General features: G+C 43.8%; 1 protein-coding gene across 5 annotated transcripts in view; it reads left to right on the top strand.

The window, feature by feature from the left end:
- Nucleotides 1–1,064: 1,064 nt before the first annotated feature.
- The window catches only part of LOC128760275 (RNA-binding protein Musashi homolog 1), a 28,312-nt gene continuing 10,823 nt past the window's right edge, over nucleotides 1,065–18,553 (top strand). For 2 of the 5 annotated variants that reach the window (XM_053867525.1, XM_053867523.1), the window contains exons 1-6: nucleotides 1,065–1,203; nucleotides 1,578–1,618; nucleotides 1,996–2,077; nucleotides 2,151–2,235; nucleotides 14,864–14,905; nucleotides 15,292–15,384. In XM_053867525.1, the coding sequence (XP_053723500.1) occupies nucleotides 1,139–1,203; nucleotides 1,578–1,618; nucleotides 1,996–2,077; nucleotides 2,151–2,235; nucleotides 14,864–14,905; nucleotides 15,292–15,384 (408 nt within the window). In that variant the 5' untranslated portion in view covers nucleotides 1,065–1,138. The other 3 variants (XM_053867522.1, XM_053867526.1, XM_053867524.1) reach the window with 3 other exon arrangements.

The following is an 18,553-nucleotide window of genomic DNA, read 5'->3' as shown; positions in this document are numbered from 1 at the left end:
CAACAATTATTGTTTGATTATGGCTTGCGAAAACATTATACTTGTGCTTTGTTTCCAGCTTCTCTCTTGAATAAGGTCCATAACACGTCTTTGTTCATAACAATCGTTTGCTGCTCATTTTAATGACAGAGTGTCTGAAGATTTTTAATATTAATAATACGGTGAACAACTGTTACCAAATGTATGTTAATTTGTGGTGCGCTGGTGTTCGGGGAGAAAACCAAAGCAAATGGGCTGTCACACCATCGTTTAAAAAAATAAATGGTCTCAGCTGTTCATATGGAGATTGAATAAAATTTTCCAATTTATTCACTCTAGAACCCGGATTCAAGACGTATCGGATATGGTGAGTGAAACACCAGATCCATGTGGATGAAAGGAGTGTCAACACTATGCGTGTCACATCTCAACGTCGCCATCGTCCACTGCTTCAATGAATCTAATCGGGTGTACACTAAGGATCCGACGTTTTCAAATTTCTTGACTCTATATACGGTGACTGAAAACGCTGGATTTGTGTGAACGGAAAGCGGACTGACTTCATCTCCGTGTGGATTGGGTCTTGGTCCACATTGAATGAATCAGTAGGCCACATTGGGCCCCCAGGCCTCGTGTTTGATGTGCTGTGGATCATCGGGCGCTCCGTACTCCAACAGCGATTTGACCAAAGAATACAGCATAGGAAAATAAAAAATCAAAACTGTCGACGAAAATGATGGACAAAGACCCACCAGGAAAGTCAAAGCTCAAATCATACTATAAAACATGGATGATCATAAAACACTTGGTCTCACAAAAGCTCCAGGAAACATTCAAAAGCTCTTTAATGGGCCACTCGGTTGACATCAGCCAATGACACGGAGAGGGGGGAGAAGGGGGCAGAAAGAGAGAGACAGCCATGAATAACGTGAGAGAGGGAGGGCGGTCCGTGGCCGGGGGAGGCTCCGGGAAGCTTGGGGGAGGCGGAGCCTGAGCGAGCGCGCATGTGTGTGTGTGTGTTGGTGCGCTTCTTCTCCTCCTCTTATTAAGCCACCCCCCCTCCCCCCTCTCTCCTCCCCCTTCAGCTGCCCGCCCCTGAGTCTGGAGCTGCCGCGACTCTGGAGCCTCACAGTGCGGGAATATAGCAGCGGTGAGCAGCATGGACACGGAAGGGAGCCAGAGCAGCCTGTCCCCGGGCACGGACAACTCCCCCCACGACCCCTGGTAAACCACCGGCGGCCCGCGCCGCCGCCGCCTCCTCGTCGGCCCGGTTCGAGTTCACCTTGGACTTTAGTTGAGTTTAGCGGAGCCGCGCCGAGACAAAAGACGAGCACGCTGGTGTGCGTGTGGGATGGAGACGCAGTTGTGTTGTTCACCTTGTGTTTTTCCGCCACAAGGCCACATCGCAACTTCACCATCCTCCGCTGCTTCTCCTCCTCCGGGGGGATTAGAACGGCCGACTCGGTGACTCCAAACATGGCCGATGCTTTTCTCCTCACTTTATCGATGCTTTTCAAACATCGCGTGTGCTGTGAGACGCGCGCGGCCAGTGCGTTGTGCTTGTGTGTTTTGACCGTTTGTGTGTCTCTCCCATTCAGCAAAATGTTCATCGGGGGTCTGAGTTGGCAGACGACGCAAGGTGAGCTGTCCCGCACGCTACTTACACCAGTGTGAATGAAAGACTCGCCACACACTCACCACACTCTTCCACTCGGAGCCGCTGCTTCGGCGGCTCGAGCCCGCGCCGGATCTCTCGCACTTGTTTCGGTCGTTTACTGGAGAACTTGTGCTGTTCTCCTCCTCCTCTTCACCACCACCACCATCATCCTCATCACCATCACGCGCGAGCTTTGTTGTGGCTCTGCACACGGCCCATTCAAATGGACAGATATAGATAGTCCGACCACTGGAGGGACACAACGTGGTCAGTTCCGACCCCATTGTCTGTCAGGCAGCGGACCATCCCACCGAAGATCAGCCCCGGGCGTGTAAACACAACATCCGATGTCTTTTCAGAGGGACTGAAGGAGTATTTCTGCAAATTCGGGGAGGTGAAGGAGTGTATGGTGATGAGGGATCCCGTTACCAAGAGGTCGAGGTAAGAAGGAGGCGTGTTCCTCGCTCACTGATGCTTGTTTTTATCCTTCAACCCGCTGCTGCTGCCTTCACAGGGGGTTCGGGTTTGTGACGTACGCAGAGCAGGCCGGTGTGGAGAAAGTTCTGGCGCAAAACAGACACGAGCTGGACTCGAAAACGGTGAGCTCCCAACTTCTGCAGCGTGTTCCCCCCCTTTGCTGCATTTTGCCCTCCACCTTGTAAAGTTTTTTTTTAAGAAGCCCCCTCCTCTTTTCCTCCTCCTTCTCTCTCTGTTCATTTCCCCTCCAAAATCCTGGTGGCCACAACATGAAAGCGTTCTTTCTTGCTCTTCATCGCCATGGTTACCTGGGGACCTGAATGGGTTGAAGCCCCTGCAAAACCTTTTCTCACTTAAGACCCCCCCACCCCCAAAGTTAGAAAACATTTGTGGAAAGAAGGTTGTCGTGTTGTGTAAATGTACAAACTCAAAGTTGTGTGTAATAGGTTGTCTGTGTGTCGGATTGTATTCGAATTCAGGCTGCAGCTCATTTTTGATCGTGACTAGTCGACGTGTAAAGGCTGTCGAACACGCCAACAAGTCGGATTGTGGAGTGGTGAATAGAATATACATTTAAAATATGTAAGTTATAGTAAACACTTATCGCATTAAATCTTGGTTTGAATCATTGACAACTGCTCAGACTGTGCTGCTAAAGCGTATGTCCTTTGTGAAACGGTCCCATACTTGTCATTGGTCTTTGTATCTATCAAGTTTCCGTTGGACATAAAGCTGAGGTGAAGACACTTCCCTCCAAAATATGATGCCACGGCGCAACCAGTTGCCTAATGGACCTGTCGATGGCTAGCTTAATAATGAATTATAGTGGATTATACTGACTAGTCGTCGCAGCCCTAACTGGAATTATATGTTTGGCTGTGACTGGGCCACTGGTGTTTGCATGCAGTTATGTTTGTGTGATTCAATATATGATGTAAAGCTAATGCTAATGTAGCAACATGCTAGTAATTTGAAACTTGGGTTGCTAACCACCGGCCAATCAGTTTTCTGCATTCATCAGTCGTCAGGGTTGGATTTGCAACGCCGGTGTTTACATAAACTGCCCTTTAAACATGTTTTATTTTGTCTTCTGACGTGAGCATGAAAGAGCCATGAGCTAGCAAAAACAACTGCATGACAAGTAGCATGCTAAGAGAGCAGTTTAAATACTGTAACCCTGTCATCTTTCTCTTAAACAAATTAAATAATATTAACATCTCAACGATGCAAATATGCCTCCAGGTTTTCCTCTGCCTCAGTGAAGTAGTTAAACGCACAAATGACTAAATTATATCCCCCAAAATAGACATTTAAAATACTGCAAATATTTCTTGACCTTTTAATGACCTTAACTTTTGTTGTAGTGTTTGCAACCATTTTCAAAATATAACAATAACATATGGTGGACCACGTAACATTGTTTCACTTGTACATCATTTTGTGTACACACGGAACATTGTATTTGTTTTCTCTTAATGATGATAATAATCACAATTAACTTTTTCGTCACTGTGTTATTAAATAGCCTTCCAAATAAAGTCAAATATAACCATGTTGGAGTACGGGTTGACAGTTAAGATTCAGCGCTTCAGCTGTTTACTTTGCCCTGTAATTTACATTTTTATTAGTACACACACTATTTTGTCACAGTGTCGCAAGTGCTTTTGCCTGATTTTGGTGCACATAACTTGCACATGTGAGCGGGTGTGGAATCCTTTAAAGGTTGCTGTTTAATGAGATTTCTACTCATAGATACTTGTTGTATGTGAACGGTGACGTTCTTGGTTTGCCTGTTTTGAGTTGAGAAAAATATGAACGTCCAGATTCAAACAAAGTCTTGACAAATGCCTGTCATTATTGTTAGATATCAGTGGTTTCACAGATGCTTTGACTCTGCCTATGACTGATTTATATTCTGACACGAGTGTGAAGGCTGCTGCTGGTCTGGGAGCGGAACAGTGTCGTCAGCTAACCACACGGACGCACACTGTGATCATTTGAGAGTGAAAATTGGTGGTGCAGGAAAGGTAGCAGGGCCCAGGGGTGGACCAAGGTATAGTGTGTTGGTTGTTGAAGCAAGCCGGTTGCCGGGGGTGACGCCAGCCACAGGAGACGGTGCTGTAACTGCCCGGCCCGATGGGATTTACGTCTCCATAACAACTTCTCTGCTATTTTGCATGAACTTAAGACTCTTTCAGGCTCGGGCACCTACATGCCAGAGCCAAAGGCTTCTTGTTGCCTTGCTTGTTGGATGTTTTGCTTGGTACAGAGTTATTATCGGGAGTGTGAAGAAGAAGAAGAGCCGTGACCAGGCCAGCTCTGGTGAGGTTAGACGTTGCCCTGTGTGAGTCGGACTCACCGCAGGCGGCCAGATGAAGTCATGTCGGCGATCGAAATAAGCTTCCTCGGACTGCCAAAATGATAAGAGCAATCAAAAGAACTCTCTGGGTCAGCGCTTGTTTTGGCAGCAGGCGGCTGAAAATGTATGCAAAAAAGACAATGCAAAGCAGAGTTTGATTGTATTTGACTTGCTTTTTTGAGGGAATTTGTTTGTGTTCATTTATAAAGGTGATTCATAACCCTTCATTGTTTTCAAGTGCAGTTGATTTTTATCTTGTGTGAGCCAAAGACCGTGAATACTGGTACAAACGTTTGCATCTTGATTGGTTTACCTGACCGTTAAACTCTTGCCGTGCTGCTGTGAAATGGTTCATGATGGCACATTACCTTCAAGAGACTTTTTTCAAACTAACTTCTAAAGTATATACTAAAAAAAAATCATGCTTTAGGGAAGTGATTTTGGAAAAATCTTTCCCTGATTTTGAGTTTTCACTGGAGCGTTGAGGCCTTGTCTGATAGTGCCCATTTCCCATTCATAACCAATCGCAGGTGTAGAGCAGGATTTTGTCAAGATTGTAATGTGTTGTTGCGTTGTTTATTCATTCTGATTTGTTGTGAGGGATCTGAATGATGCTTGTTCTTCCTCTAGCCATGCCGTATGTGTATTTGGTACTGCTGATTCTGCTTGTTTGCTTGCATCACTTAGTTCAATGTCTGGTGTTTTATCATGGCAAAATGCAACAGGACTTGTACACTGGTGTTCATGAAGAGAGCTACTGAACCAAGATAAATAAATTTTTCCATGATATTCTCCCCTCACCAGAACTATTATTTATGTCACATACATGAAATTAAATTATAACAAATGAAATGACATATTTGACACATACATTGCCATACACCTTTCCCTAATTTGTCTTTGTTTTATTATATTTAGCCACGTTACATTTAAGAGTCTTTTATATCCCGTCAATATTTTGGCTTGTCCCTTACAGCAGTCACAGTACATTATGTGGCCCCTTAGGAGATGTATTTCTCTAATTTTATGAGGTTCAAAAGCTCAATAGAAGCCTTCCAAAATAAATAAATACATGCGGTTTAGATTGTTCAGCTTATTTATTATAAGAGCAAACAGAAAGGTAAATGACCACCAAGGACTGAGTGATCAAACTTTAAATTCTTGCTTATGTTTAAAAACCATTTCTTACATACAGATGTGCAACAATCTGATAATACTATTTCTCTCTGTTGCCTTTGTACTACATTTATTTGGGAAAATCTGAATACGGGGCAGAAATTATAAGAACTGCTCTTCACTCTGCTCCTTTTCAATGTCTTTATCAAGTAAGAAGAAATGTTGACGAAGGAAGATGTGTTATAATAGCCATAAAATTGTCATAACTTTTCATATAACGTTTGCAATGTATTGGAGAAGATTAAAATAAACATTCATTCGTCTTTGTATAAACTGCTGAAGAGATTTTAAGTCTACTTTCAAGTGTTTTTAGCCAAGAATTTCAGCCCTCTGTCTCATGCAGGTCAACTGTTTAGTTGTATCAGTGCTACAACTCCAAATCTATTTCGTGTTGTTAGTCTTACAACTTGTACAGAAGCTTTAAATCAACACAAGGCTAGAGCTTATATATAAAATGTTAGTGAACAGAATTCTTAAGAACCTAAAGCTCTGTCAGGCTGTAGTTGGAGCAAATATTTTCAAGAATGTGGTGTCCTTTATATTTTTAAACAGGTTGTTGACTCTGACAGTGCGATGTGTCCTGTCTAGCCATGGTGACTGTTTGTATCGAGGGCAAGGAGGAATAACAATTACGTATTTATTAACCACAAAGTGAAATCTTTTTATCTGTCACAAGAGAGTGGGTGAATGAAAAGAGCACAACAGACGGACAGCGAGCCGTGTTAGGACAGTGCAGGATGAGAAGTGAACCGGAGCAAGGTCCGATCGCCAGGCCGCCCGGGATATTAAACATTGACAGTTCACGTCTTGTATTATCAAATAAAGACTAGTGTTGTTTCTGTCCTGACTGAACAAGCGCAGAAAAAATGTATGCAACGCAACGGGCAGCGTGGTTTATATATTGTGTCTGTCGGCCCAGGATTGTTGGGGTTGTTATATTTCCTGTCGGGCCAGCGTACGGCCTCGGGGCTCAGCTGCTTTTCTGGACAGGAGATGCGCACAACTGCTGTTTGTTCATTCTGAGAGGTTCCTCACTGCAAGTTATAAGTGAAACTGGACACCGGGCTACTTTTCGATTATGTCCAGGAGATCTTCGCGTTATCGGCTTTCTACTTCCTTCCACCCGCCTTTTAAAAAAGTAGGTTTAATTTTGTCTGACATTTGTGGGAGTTGGGGTGAGCTCTACTGCAGCTGGACCTCGTTGACGATGGAAGTTTATAAGTCAATCAGTGATGTTTCTTACTAGTACACGTACCACTATACTCTCTCATTTTGTACTGTTGGTCTGTGTTGCAGCAGATGTATTCACAGAAAATACTGAACAAGCTCAGATAGATGTTAGTGGTTTCTTTTATGTGTAGGTTCTGTTGTGCTCATGGACCAATTTTAACAGTGCAGCTCTTGCGCTTTCATGCAGTAAACGAATAGTCTGTCATGCAGATAATTTGAAATTATGAGTTTTACTTGGGTAGTAACTGTGTGTGGATGTAAAAAAAGATAAGAACACAAAAAAGTAAAGGTCACATGTCACGCTTAAGGATAGAGGGTAACAGCCTGTCTATGGTTGATCACCGTAACACCGTTGTTATCAAACTTGCTTGCTAGCAAGAAAAGCGTGGGGAACTCTGGGGTCTGTATGTGTCAAAGTCAATGCCAGGGGGCCTTATACTGCCTGCTGAGTTACTTTATGTGGCCCGGCAGAGCTCTTCAGTTGTGTAAAGTTCAGTGACAGGTTGTTTTTTTAGCAGGCATGCTAACTGATATTGCACGGTGTTATCGCCTGCTAAAGAAGCGCCATCCATCACCATACATTTAGTTTGACTTGCATCTTTGACTGTGTTTATACACGCTTGAAGAAAGTGGTGAAGTCAGAATGCTGGAAAGGTTGGACATCTAAGTACAGGGTTTCCCGTAGTATTAAAAAAAAAAGCCTAAAACCACCATCCAAACCATCATGTCCACTTCCATGTTGCGTTTTCCACTTTGCTTCATTCTGTGTGAAGTTGTCAGATTTCTGGAGGGAGAGGAGCTTCCCATAGTGATGGCACAGAATGAATAAAAAAAGTAATTAATTTTAAAAATTGCCACCACCACTCTTGAAATTGAAATGCAGTAAACCTGACGGGTAGTTGAGCACTATGGTGCATTTTTCAAATTAAATGATTTGTAGTGGATTGTGTTTTGATTCAGCATGATTTCCATCTGTGACATAAGAAACAAAAGAAATGTCATTCTAAAGGCGTGGTGGCTTTTGTTTTGGAATGATTCGCTGCAGCTGTTTACGTGTAGTGGAAACCCTGAAATATCTACCAGTGCTCTAGGTCTCAAATTGTTATGTGTCATGTAAAGAGACAAAGTTCTGATCCACTTGTGAGGGCACCAATCCAGGCAAATCCTAGAAAACGGCAGATAAAAAAAAACAGTGTTACACTTGATGTCTTTCAACTTGCAAGTTGGAATACCAAAGTCGACTTTTACCAATGAAGCAGTATTTGAACAAGTGTTGGCAGGAAGATGCACCCCAGGGTACCCCACAAAAAGGCAAAGAAATTGGCGAACACAATTGGTCTCATTGATGATGGTGATTATTACATGGCAGCACGTAACCCCCCTGCCTGGCTCCTGCCGCTCTAACTTCAGCTACTGTTTCAGTCTGGACCAGTAACACAGCCAAAATGTGAATCAATCCAACTCATAATCTCAGCTTTATAGCCTGCAAACTTCATTCCCTGCTTCTCACAACTCAGGAATCCAAACACCCAAGTGCACCTCTCATTTGTCGCCAGTAGAGTCTCTCTTCTATTCATCCAGTTCTAAAGAAACAGACAATACGATCAGTTTTAGTTTCACTCTTTCAGAATGATGCAGTTTGTTTTGTCTCATCGCGTAGTTTTCGTGCGAACTGGGGTTATGAATGGATTATCGATGCTGAGTCTTTAACTGACTAGAGTGAGTTTGGCCTGTGGCTGGTGCTTCACCTGGTCCCAGGGTAGCGCCGGCCGTAGCGATAGCATCCAGCTGCTTACTGGAGATTAGCTGTTCATGCTGACGTGGTCAAGACTGAAGGAAGAGGGGGGTGGGGGAGCGGAGGTGGGCTCTGGGCTGTAATTAGTATAGATCTGAAAAGCAACTAATCGGATTGAGGGAAACAAACTGGATTGGGCTTCCGAGATCCACGCACGGCTCCAGATCTCGGGATAAATCCAGGACCAGGACAGAGCCCTGCCCCCGCCTTGCTTCTACACCAAACCTACAAACTGGTGTGGCAGAAGAGGCGCCGTGGCAGACCGTCCCGGGTTGGGCCGGGGTTATGTTGGACGGGGGTTCTCATTAGTGAGCTTCATTAACTAATTACTGTGCTATTGTTCGGCAGCACAGATTGACCCGGCTGGCCCAGACCCAAACTTAAGTCTCCCTCTTACTGTGAACGCATTGACAAGCCTTTTTGTCTTGTGTGTACTGCTTTTTGTTGTTTGGTTCCTATTGATTCTAGTCACTGGAACTGGTTTGGTCAATCGCTGCGTCGCAGAAGCTCGACGGAGAGATTGATAATCCAGTGCCAGTGCTGACGCTAGGATTTACAGCGAGTGTGTGAGGAAGAACCCCGAGTGTGTGCTCCCTTGCATGTGTGTGTATGTCGATGCGTGTCTGTGGGGGTAGCACGGGAGCCCCAGTTCCTCTACGGGCCCATCTGTTTTGTAGTCTTTGTCCTGTTAATTAATGAAATCAGAGGGGCTGCCTGCTGGGACGACCACACTGCACCGCTACACTGGACAGGCCCACTTTCTCATGGGCCGGCTCCCGTTTTCCAAATGAATGCCCCCTCTCTCGCTGTGCACTTATTCTTTTCCATCCTCCTTCCTGCATCTATCTCACCCGTGAGGGAGGTTTTGTTGTTGCACTTTTCTTGCCTGACGTTATCCTTTTATTTTTCAGTTTGTAAGAGTCGTGGACGCACTCGGCCACGTGAGGTGACTATTTGTCGTAGAGTAGCCTTAAACAACTAAAGCGTGGGCTAGGCTCTGCAGTAGATGGAGGGGAGGTTGGGTGTCATGAAGCGGGACGCAGTCAGGCCCCTTCATCAACAGTCAGTCACAGCTCTTTAACAGGTTTGGAAGAAGTCGTCGAGTCACTTCTCGAATGTCAAGCCTCTCTGTTGGAGACATGAAGAGCTATTTCTGAATGTTGTAACCTGGCTGCGCAGTTTTACTTTTGCTTTGTGGCTAATCTGTCTCCCTCAAGTGTGGTAGGCGCTTCTTCGTCAAGCTCTGTTGATGTAGATGTGGCTTGTTACTGAAGGTTTTCTTGTCACTGGATACATGTAACAGCATGGCATGACAGTAGTGGCATTTTTATCGTCTAACATAGTCTAGTTGGTACCTCTCAGCAGGTGCATTTATTTGGTGTGCAGTGACTGTCTGGTCAATCTTTTTGCTTTCTTTTTTGTTTATTCTGAAATACCTGATGGGGGATACATCACCAGTGTTTAGGGCTTGTTTGAATAGTTTTTGTATTTAATAAATTCCAATAAACAACTACAATTTACTGGACAAGTACAAGAAGAAAAACTGTCCAAACAGCTTTGTAGCCTTTTACATGTTATGATGTACTGGACAAAAGCCCTTAAAAAAACAGTGGTTGCAACGAGAGCACTTGTCGCAGTATGTTTTCCAATTTTTGTTGTGAACGACAGTCTTTTCTCTTCTATGCGTCCAGCTGAAGTGAATTGGCGCTCAGAAGAGCAGCAGCTGACCACCAACCGGCTCCTCACTAACATTAGCGTGATTCCTACCCTCCCTTTCTTGAGTGCCCTTCCATGACTTTTTTCCAGTCTTTTTAAAGTACCATATTGTGACCGCCATGCTAGCTTCTATGTGTGTCTGATAACCATTGTTATTGTTGTGCACACTGAAGGACTTGAAATATGCTCTGATCGGCCCTCCAGCATGAGTACTACAATTCCATTCCTACCATAAGAACAATGTGGCTGAGATGCCAACCTTCAAGGCTGCATTTCCTAGCAGCTTTTCAGATGTCCATCAACGGATTGTTGTAGACATGTGAAACTGTACACAGGTTTGCTCATCTATTCAGCATGGAGAACTGTAAATCAGTGACGCCCCAAACACTTGGTTTAACATGATAGCACAGCTTTGCAAATAGTTACATTGATATTTCATTTGTGTATTATAGTTGCCTAGTTGATAGTAATTGAACATCGCCTTGTTTAATCTGTGTGCTAACGTGCTGCCATATTTGTATACTTGCGTCTCAATACGTCTATTGTGTTTGACGCATGGTTAAGTTACAAACAAAATTGCTAAGCCCCAAAACACATGATGGGGCAAAATGTGTCCATTAAGCCGGTGAAGACAATAGCTACATTAACAATGTTCAAAACCTTAGCAAAATATAACTGGAATACCGTATAACCGGCTGTAAATATTGTATTTATTAAAAACAAATGGGTACAAAATAAAATGTAAAATATTGGTGCATACTGACATATGACCAATCCATATAATCCAATGTCGTCATCAGCGGTCGCCCCGAGCCACTCTTGGGGGTGGGATGCTTTTTTTGTGCTGTAGGAATTAGTGAGGCTTTATTGAGTTGCTTTAAACATAGGTGAAAGTAGACAAGTGGAATACCTGTCACTTACAAATGTGGCTTACTGTCAACACGTGTTCATATTGTGTTCATTCATTTTATTAGATAATGATTTATAGCAGTTTTTTTTATTGAAGCCAACAAACTGGAAATTCAAGGTCTTCAACTTAATATCACTTGGTATGAGGACTTGTTAACCTTTGTTGAGATTCCTTTCGAACAGAAAATTGTGGCGCTAAAATCTGTGCTACAAAAAGAGGAGAGAGTTCTGGAGCTTAGCTCTGGATGAGGGGAAGTAGTGTGGATCCAGTGAGGTTTTGGTGATCGATGAGTCAGAACTTTGAAGATGACTAATGATGACAATATGTATAGTCTGAGGGCTTTTAAATGTGTGTTGCGCTGGCGGGGGGTGGGCTTCGGGAAATGTCTTCTCACAGCATGCCGCTGACGGTTCTCAACTATTTTTAGAAATCAGAATTTTTTGACTTTTTACATTATCATATTGTTCATTTTTCTTCTTTCCCCTTTTCATAATTCACAAAGAAGATACAAATGCTGTAAGCCTCCATCCGTTTTGTTCCATTCATCCAATGTTGGAAGAGGTCCACATTGCCTTCTCTACGAAACTTCTAGCTCCTCTGCCGAAAGAGACATGATCTCTCCGGAGAGTCCTAGCTCTGCCATAGGGCCTCTTCTCAGTTGAACACCTCATTTGGTGAAGAAGGCATCTTGTCCTAAAACTTTGATTTTGTTGTGTACTGTAACAAACAAGGTTCCCTTTAAAGTTTTTTTTCCCCTTTAGTCATTATATATTTTTGCCTGTCTTCGTCTGACCACCCAAACTGTAACATTTTGCAAATGATGATGTCATAACCGCACCTCTCTAACTTCACCCAAAATTTGTTGGGAGTATGAACATAAATGCTTCATTTTGCTTGCCGTGCTTGTGTTGCATTGCCCTTCTTTTCTGTGCCACGCCTTCTCTTTTTTTGTGAGAGCACTACAGCAGTGCACACTGGCCTGGCATGTGTACTTCATTGATGACGGAGCGGTCAGTGTTGGGGTAAGAATCACCTCTTTAACACTGAAATAGGTTTTTTATTTATACTGCAATATTTACCATTAACATGAAGGAATTTGTTTTGGATGCTGATTTTCCTACATCCTTAAGTGGTGCCGGTTTTAGAGGGCAGTGAAAAGATGGGGGAAGAAAGGATGACTTTCCTGTGGACGAGGGCCGAGTGTGTCTCTGCGCAGGGGACGGCACTGTTGTTGCCTTTGCGTGCCCTTGTCACCTTCATATTTGCGCTGAGACCAGCTGGAGGTGACATGACTCTCCTTGTTTTTGTCCCACTTAAAGGTGCAAAGTCCCTCTGCAATCCCCTCCAAGGGCGATGCAGCTGCATCATTAGTTACACAGCGCTGTGCTCTTGAGGCGGCGCTAAATCTCAGGCACTTAAAGGTCCTCGAAGGATATTTTCGTCTGCAGATTCTTCATCCTGAGCAGGGAATTATCACCGGAGCGGGATGAAAGGATTGTTTTGGATATAGAGTCGAAGCGCTCGCCGGTATTGTGTGTATTGTTCACATGTTAACAAGGTGCGTCTCTGCCTCCGATTGGCTCGGTTGGCGCGCCGATATCAATTCAATATCACACCCAGTTATTAGAACAAAGATGGAACGCTGAGAACATAAGACGCTGCGAGGTCCTGTGACCTAAAATCATCTCTCATGTTGGCTTGAGTGTGAATAAAACAACTTCCGCACAAATTCAAAATGTCAGGCCAGGCTTTGCATATTTAGCATTATTAAAGGGCAGCTCATTCAAAACTCATTTGCTTCTAATTTAGTCCTCAACCTTGACCACTGCTGAGACATTCCACTGGGGAGGAAGCAGCCAAATCTGCCTAATCCAGAATGAAGGGGGAATGGATTTGTGAGTGTGTATATATAATGATCTGATTCTATATATAGATGGACCACTGTTTAAAACACATATCACATGCTGCTTTTGGAAAGTGATTCACAGACTGCGTATTCATGTCTTCCTGGGTGTTTTTATTTCGGCGCTAGCGTCAACAACGCTCTTCTATACATACTTGCAGATTTGTGTACTTTCTATTCCGGGGGTTTGTTGACCTTTAGATTGGCTCACACTCGGACACTGGTTGGAGGGAGAGTTCAGCATCTGTGGCGATTACCGCCGACAGACCCTTCTTGTTCATTTGTAATGAGTGTGTGTGTGTGTGTACAGTTTGCTAGCTTTACTATTAGCACGGTGTGTGGTGGTTGGCACTGCAGCGAGCATGTCGCAGGTTTCACTTCATTTTGGGTTTGGAGATGACCTGACTCAGTTCTGTGTGGTGTCAGCTTGCTCTCTCTCTGGTTTCCTCCCACAGTCCAAAAACAAACAGAGGTTAATTGATGACTCCGGGGGGGGCGCTCACCCTGTGGACTCCGGCGGGAGTCTGTTTTACTCAAAAGTCTGACCACAAACGAACTGGACTTTGCCTCCAGACATTTGTTCCGATTTAGTCCCAGTGTGGGTACGGAGCCAGTCCTGTTGATGTCATGCAATGTTACTCTTTCAAACATAGATGACATTTGAAATTGACCCAAAGAAAGTTTTTCGTTGCATTCACTTTTGCCATTTGTTGATGCTTTCAAAACTTTTCAAGTTTTATTTACCGTTGATAAGTCAAAGGAATCCCAGAACGACCACATCACGCGATGTCATCAACAAGTTACATATTTTCATGGCCAGATTCATTCACAAGTTCATCTACCGTGAAACTGCGTATGATTTATGTGGTCAGAAACAGCCAAACGTTTGCTACATAGCAAAGAAACATTGTTACAGTTGTTTTATTGCGCCTGCATCAAAACAAGAACATCCAAGATTTTGTCAAATAAATTATTGCTAAATCAATCATCTCGATTTTCCCCTGCTCGTCCTTCATGTGAAGCTATGGAGGTTGCAAATGTCAATTTTGCGCTTGCCTTTCAATGAACAGCTAAGAGCAACCAACCAAGGTCATTTCCTGCTTGCTGTTGATTGACAGCTAAAGCCAGCCAGTGACTTTTGACATCCTTATGTTTCATAACGTTTTGATTAAAAAAAAAAGGATTTTCACTAATCCCGTAGTCATAGTATCGTGTCATGAATGACATGAATATTGACAATATTGTCCATATTGTTCATCCCTGGTTTGTTTTGATTTATTTTTTTATGAACTCACTCGTGCTGATTTACAGACTTGCACAGTTTGCGCCTGCACATTGCCCCAATAATTTGATCTTCAGCCTGCTGCTGTGTTGCTGCAGTATAGCTGGATGTTGGAATAATTGATTATTATTAAAGAAACAAATGGCTCAGACAAGACTATGTTGATGAAACAATGATGTTGATGAAATGAATGACAAATGTTGCTCATGTAAATCTCCTTAAGTCACTGTGAGGACTGAGGAATGATGATCAGTAAAGGGCGTTTGAAAGAGTTAAAGTTTATTTTAATACACTCATTGCATGTAGAATATAAAGTCATAGGGCATGTTTTGTGGTTGCATCATTCGCACCTTGATGACACTCTGCTCTGTGTCTCCAGATCGACCCAAAGGTGGCGTTTCCTCGCCGGGCTCAACCTAAGGTGAGTCACAAGGAGAAGCAGCAGTGATGTGACACATAAGCACCCTGAATGGTTGGGATTAGAGTTCAGCACGTGACCCAAAGATGGGCCGCAATCCACTTGTTTAGCCTGACACGGTGACCTGTGCTCTGACCCTGAGAGTAAGCACACACACACACACACACACACACACACACACACACATACACACACACACACACACGCACACACTCACTCTCCTGAGACTCAGCAGATCTTAAAGGTGAACCCAGCAGCCACAAGAGCCTTCTTGAAAAACCCGCAGCAATCAGATAAACAGCCACAAACAAAACGCCTCTCTATCAGCCCCATCTCAGCGTTACCTAATGTGATTAGTGGTAAACGATTCTCCTCTCTTTCTACACTAGTTGGTGACCAGGACAAAGAAGATCTTTGTAGGAGGGCTGTCAGTCAATACCACCATCGAAGACGTCAAGCAATACTTCGACCAGTTTGGGAAGGTAAGCTAATGTGAAATCTATTGGTGTGAAGCCTCACACTTTCTTGTGTCATTGTTCCATGTGTGGCTGGGGGGGTCTATTGCATGTGCATTAAACTTGAGGCCCAGGGGCCAAACCTACCCGCCATGTTGTTTCGTGTGGCCCACGAGTGTTTATTAGAAGTGATCTGTGACTCTGAGGTCCACCTGTGGGCTATAACTGGGTCTTTGGACACATGACAGAGCCATTTCCAACAACTGACAATCTAAAAACACTTAGTTTCATGTGTCATTATGCTTCTGCCATCGCTGATATGGGAGTCTACTTCATTTACCGCCAGTCGCGCGTGTTGGTGTGCTTTCACATCTTGTATTGTGTATGTGGGTTCTATTCTACATGTTATTTTCTGTTTCCCCTATAAGTGAAGGACCTTTGAATAAATGTTATTTACTACTGCTGACATTGAGTCCTTAATATCTCAAGGACCCCACTGTCCCGGGTCTTTTAAGGGGGGCAATTTAATATCTCATTGAGTTTTAGGATTGTCTATCACTGAACATGCATTCAAAATGTATTATTTTATATTCATTTTTGAAGAAATTTACAAAAGTAGTGACAAAGAAAAAGCAAACGGGATGAATCATTGGATTCTAACAGAAAACGCAAACAATCGCAAAAGCCAATCCTGACAAAGTTGTGAGAAGGAAATTATCATGAAAACTAGTAAAGGCAACACTGACAACAAAAACATCGCGAGGACATTTTCCTGTCGCCCCGCGTTCCAGCATGTCTGTGAAGCCCAGGCGGCGTGACCCGGTCAACTAGTCCATTATAACCCCGCAGAAATCATTAAGTGAAACCAGCTGATCTCCAGGGATCAAAGATACAATCAATCTTACATCAGGTCTGACAGTTGACGTTGAAAATGTTTAAAAGTTGAAACGACATCTGATTCAATCTCACACAACCACTTCATGTTATAGTGCATTTGTGATGACCATTCTGGAAATCTAAAACAATAACACAACGTTTGATGATGTGGTTGAGTCAGAATTACACAAAATGTTTTGCTTAATTTTAGGTAAATAAAATCTATAAAAATATTTTTTCCATGTTTATGATATGCGCGACATAGACATTCTAAATGTAAAAAAAAAAAATCTAATTTGTTTCTATGTGTTTTGTAGTTTGTTTGGATTAAAATAGGTGTCAAGTTTATGTATTTTAAATCTCCATAATCTTATTATTTTAACAAAATTATCTTCTAGTGATGATAGAAATGCTTCCTAACCAGTTTTTAAATTTAATTGATTTTTTTGTTTTAATGGTAGCATTTCATTATTATAGCATTGTAAAACCACTTCTGTACTGCATCAGTTGAAGTCATTTGACATCTTATTAGCATCCTCTCTGGTGAGGAACTCTGGGTGTGTCCGAGGGGGTGGAGGCCCCCCGACCAGCCCAGCACATGTTGGCGAGATGATGTTGGTTTGTGACCTCAATATTTCCCCAGAAGTGCTAAAGGAGCTTGAGAACAGAGGTGTGGGCCTCTTTGCTCGACTGCTGCCCCCACGACCTGTCAAGCTGCAAAAGATGGAACTACCCTGGTCTCTGCTGTTCAATAATTGTCATTAATGAACACTTCTTGAATATAACCATTAGCTCACGGATCACAAAAGCTCTAACATAAGATGAACGTACAGCTGAGTTTGTCTTTAAGCTGCAGTGAGCAGTGAAAAACTCAAACTGATTCTAAAACCTCTTGAGACCGGGTTCCAGTTCCAGGCCCGGTCTTGGCTCCACTCGCATTTGTTCCTTCATCAGTCTGTTCTTGTGGTGTTTTCTTGTGTTGGCAGCCTCCACACTCGAGTGTGTCCTGCTCGGCTCTTTTGAATGAAATTTGGTGAAAGGCAAACACATGCTGTGGAGACAGATGAGTGGCCGGGATATGTGTGTGTGTGTGTGTGTGTCTGTGTGTGTGGGAGGGGGGTGGCCGACAGAGCAGGGAAGGGAAGAGGGTAATGGCGGGGGACTGAAAGGGAAGAAGTAGCCCCCCATGGAGTGGGTGGGAGGGGAACTCAGAAGGGTTGAAGGGCAGAGAATAGCAGGAATGTTGAGATAGTGAGGAGAAAAATTGAATATGAAAAGAGGGAGAACAGCTATCTGACGGGTCACAAAGGCAGCAGTGTTTATCGGGCTTGAAAAAAAGTTGAGTGGAGACCTGGGGTGGAGGGGTGCGTTCAGGGAGAGTCCGGCCTTCTTAATATTAACTAATCAGATGCAACAGCTGCTCCTGTACTTCAGACTCACACACCCTGCTCCGGTCCCATTCAGCCGGTTGCCGTGGCGACCTGCTTCTGCATTGTGTTTTACATTTGGGCAGATGCAGATGGCCAGCTTCACAGCCAGCCATCCAGATGTTCCCCAAGTTTTTGTTTTAGCAGGTGCCGGTCCCGCTTCGGTGACTGGAGGGAATAGAACCAAAGTGTCTCGAATGTGAGATGTAGAACGCCACCTAGCACGAGTGCTGTTTCCGTCTGGTTATTCAGAGATGTTTTGGTGGTGGGAAGTCAGCCGCTGTAGACCTTCAGCGTGAGCTGTATTTGGACACGTGAGACTAAAAGCTTGTATCATGGATAGCGCCAATCCCGCTGAGCATTCCTGCTGAGCGGGAGGTATTTTTTGTTTATTGTGTGAGCCCGGCCACAAGGTGCAGGTTGAGATGGGAAGGACTGAGTGTCCTGTTTATTTTTATGTTCGGCACCACCTTGGAAAGAAAGCACAGTTTTCCTGCTTTGATGCCGGAGTGCGTTTCGCTGTCTGTGCAGCGGAGGTTAATAGAAGCGACACGTCAGGTGTCCGAACCAAGGTTAGGTGTGAGCCTCTGTTGATTAAACCACAGCTGCTTCCATGAGAAGCAAGTCTGCATCATGAGGTGAGGGCCTGGTAATCCCTCTTAACCTGGACCAGAGTGGAGACCGGCCCACTTCATTTGGGCAGAGGCTTAATGTGGAGCCGGAGTGATCAGAGACCGTCGAGGAGGGAGGTCGTGATATAGATGTGAAATCGCTCCCTGTCACGGTGAATATTGCTCATTTAAAGGGACCGTGTTGTGTGTTTTCTTTTCTACAGTTATCAAGTCCCACAGTCACTGAGCAGCTTCACATCACAATACAATTGTAAATGTATT

Source organism: Synchiropus splendidus, chromosome 6, assembly GCF_027744825.2.
Source record: "Synchiropus splendidus isolate RoL2022-P1 chromosome 6, RoL_Sspl_1.0, whole genome shotgun sequence".
NCBI lineage: Eukaryota > Metazoa > Chordata > Actinopteri > Syngnathiformes > Callionymidae > Synchiropus > Synchiropus splendidus.
The sequence above is the reverse complement of the archived record's forward strand: the minus strand, read 5'-3'. Positions and strand labels throughout refer to the sequence as shown.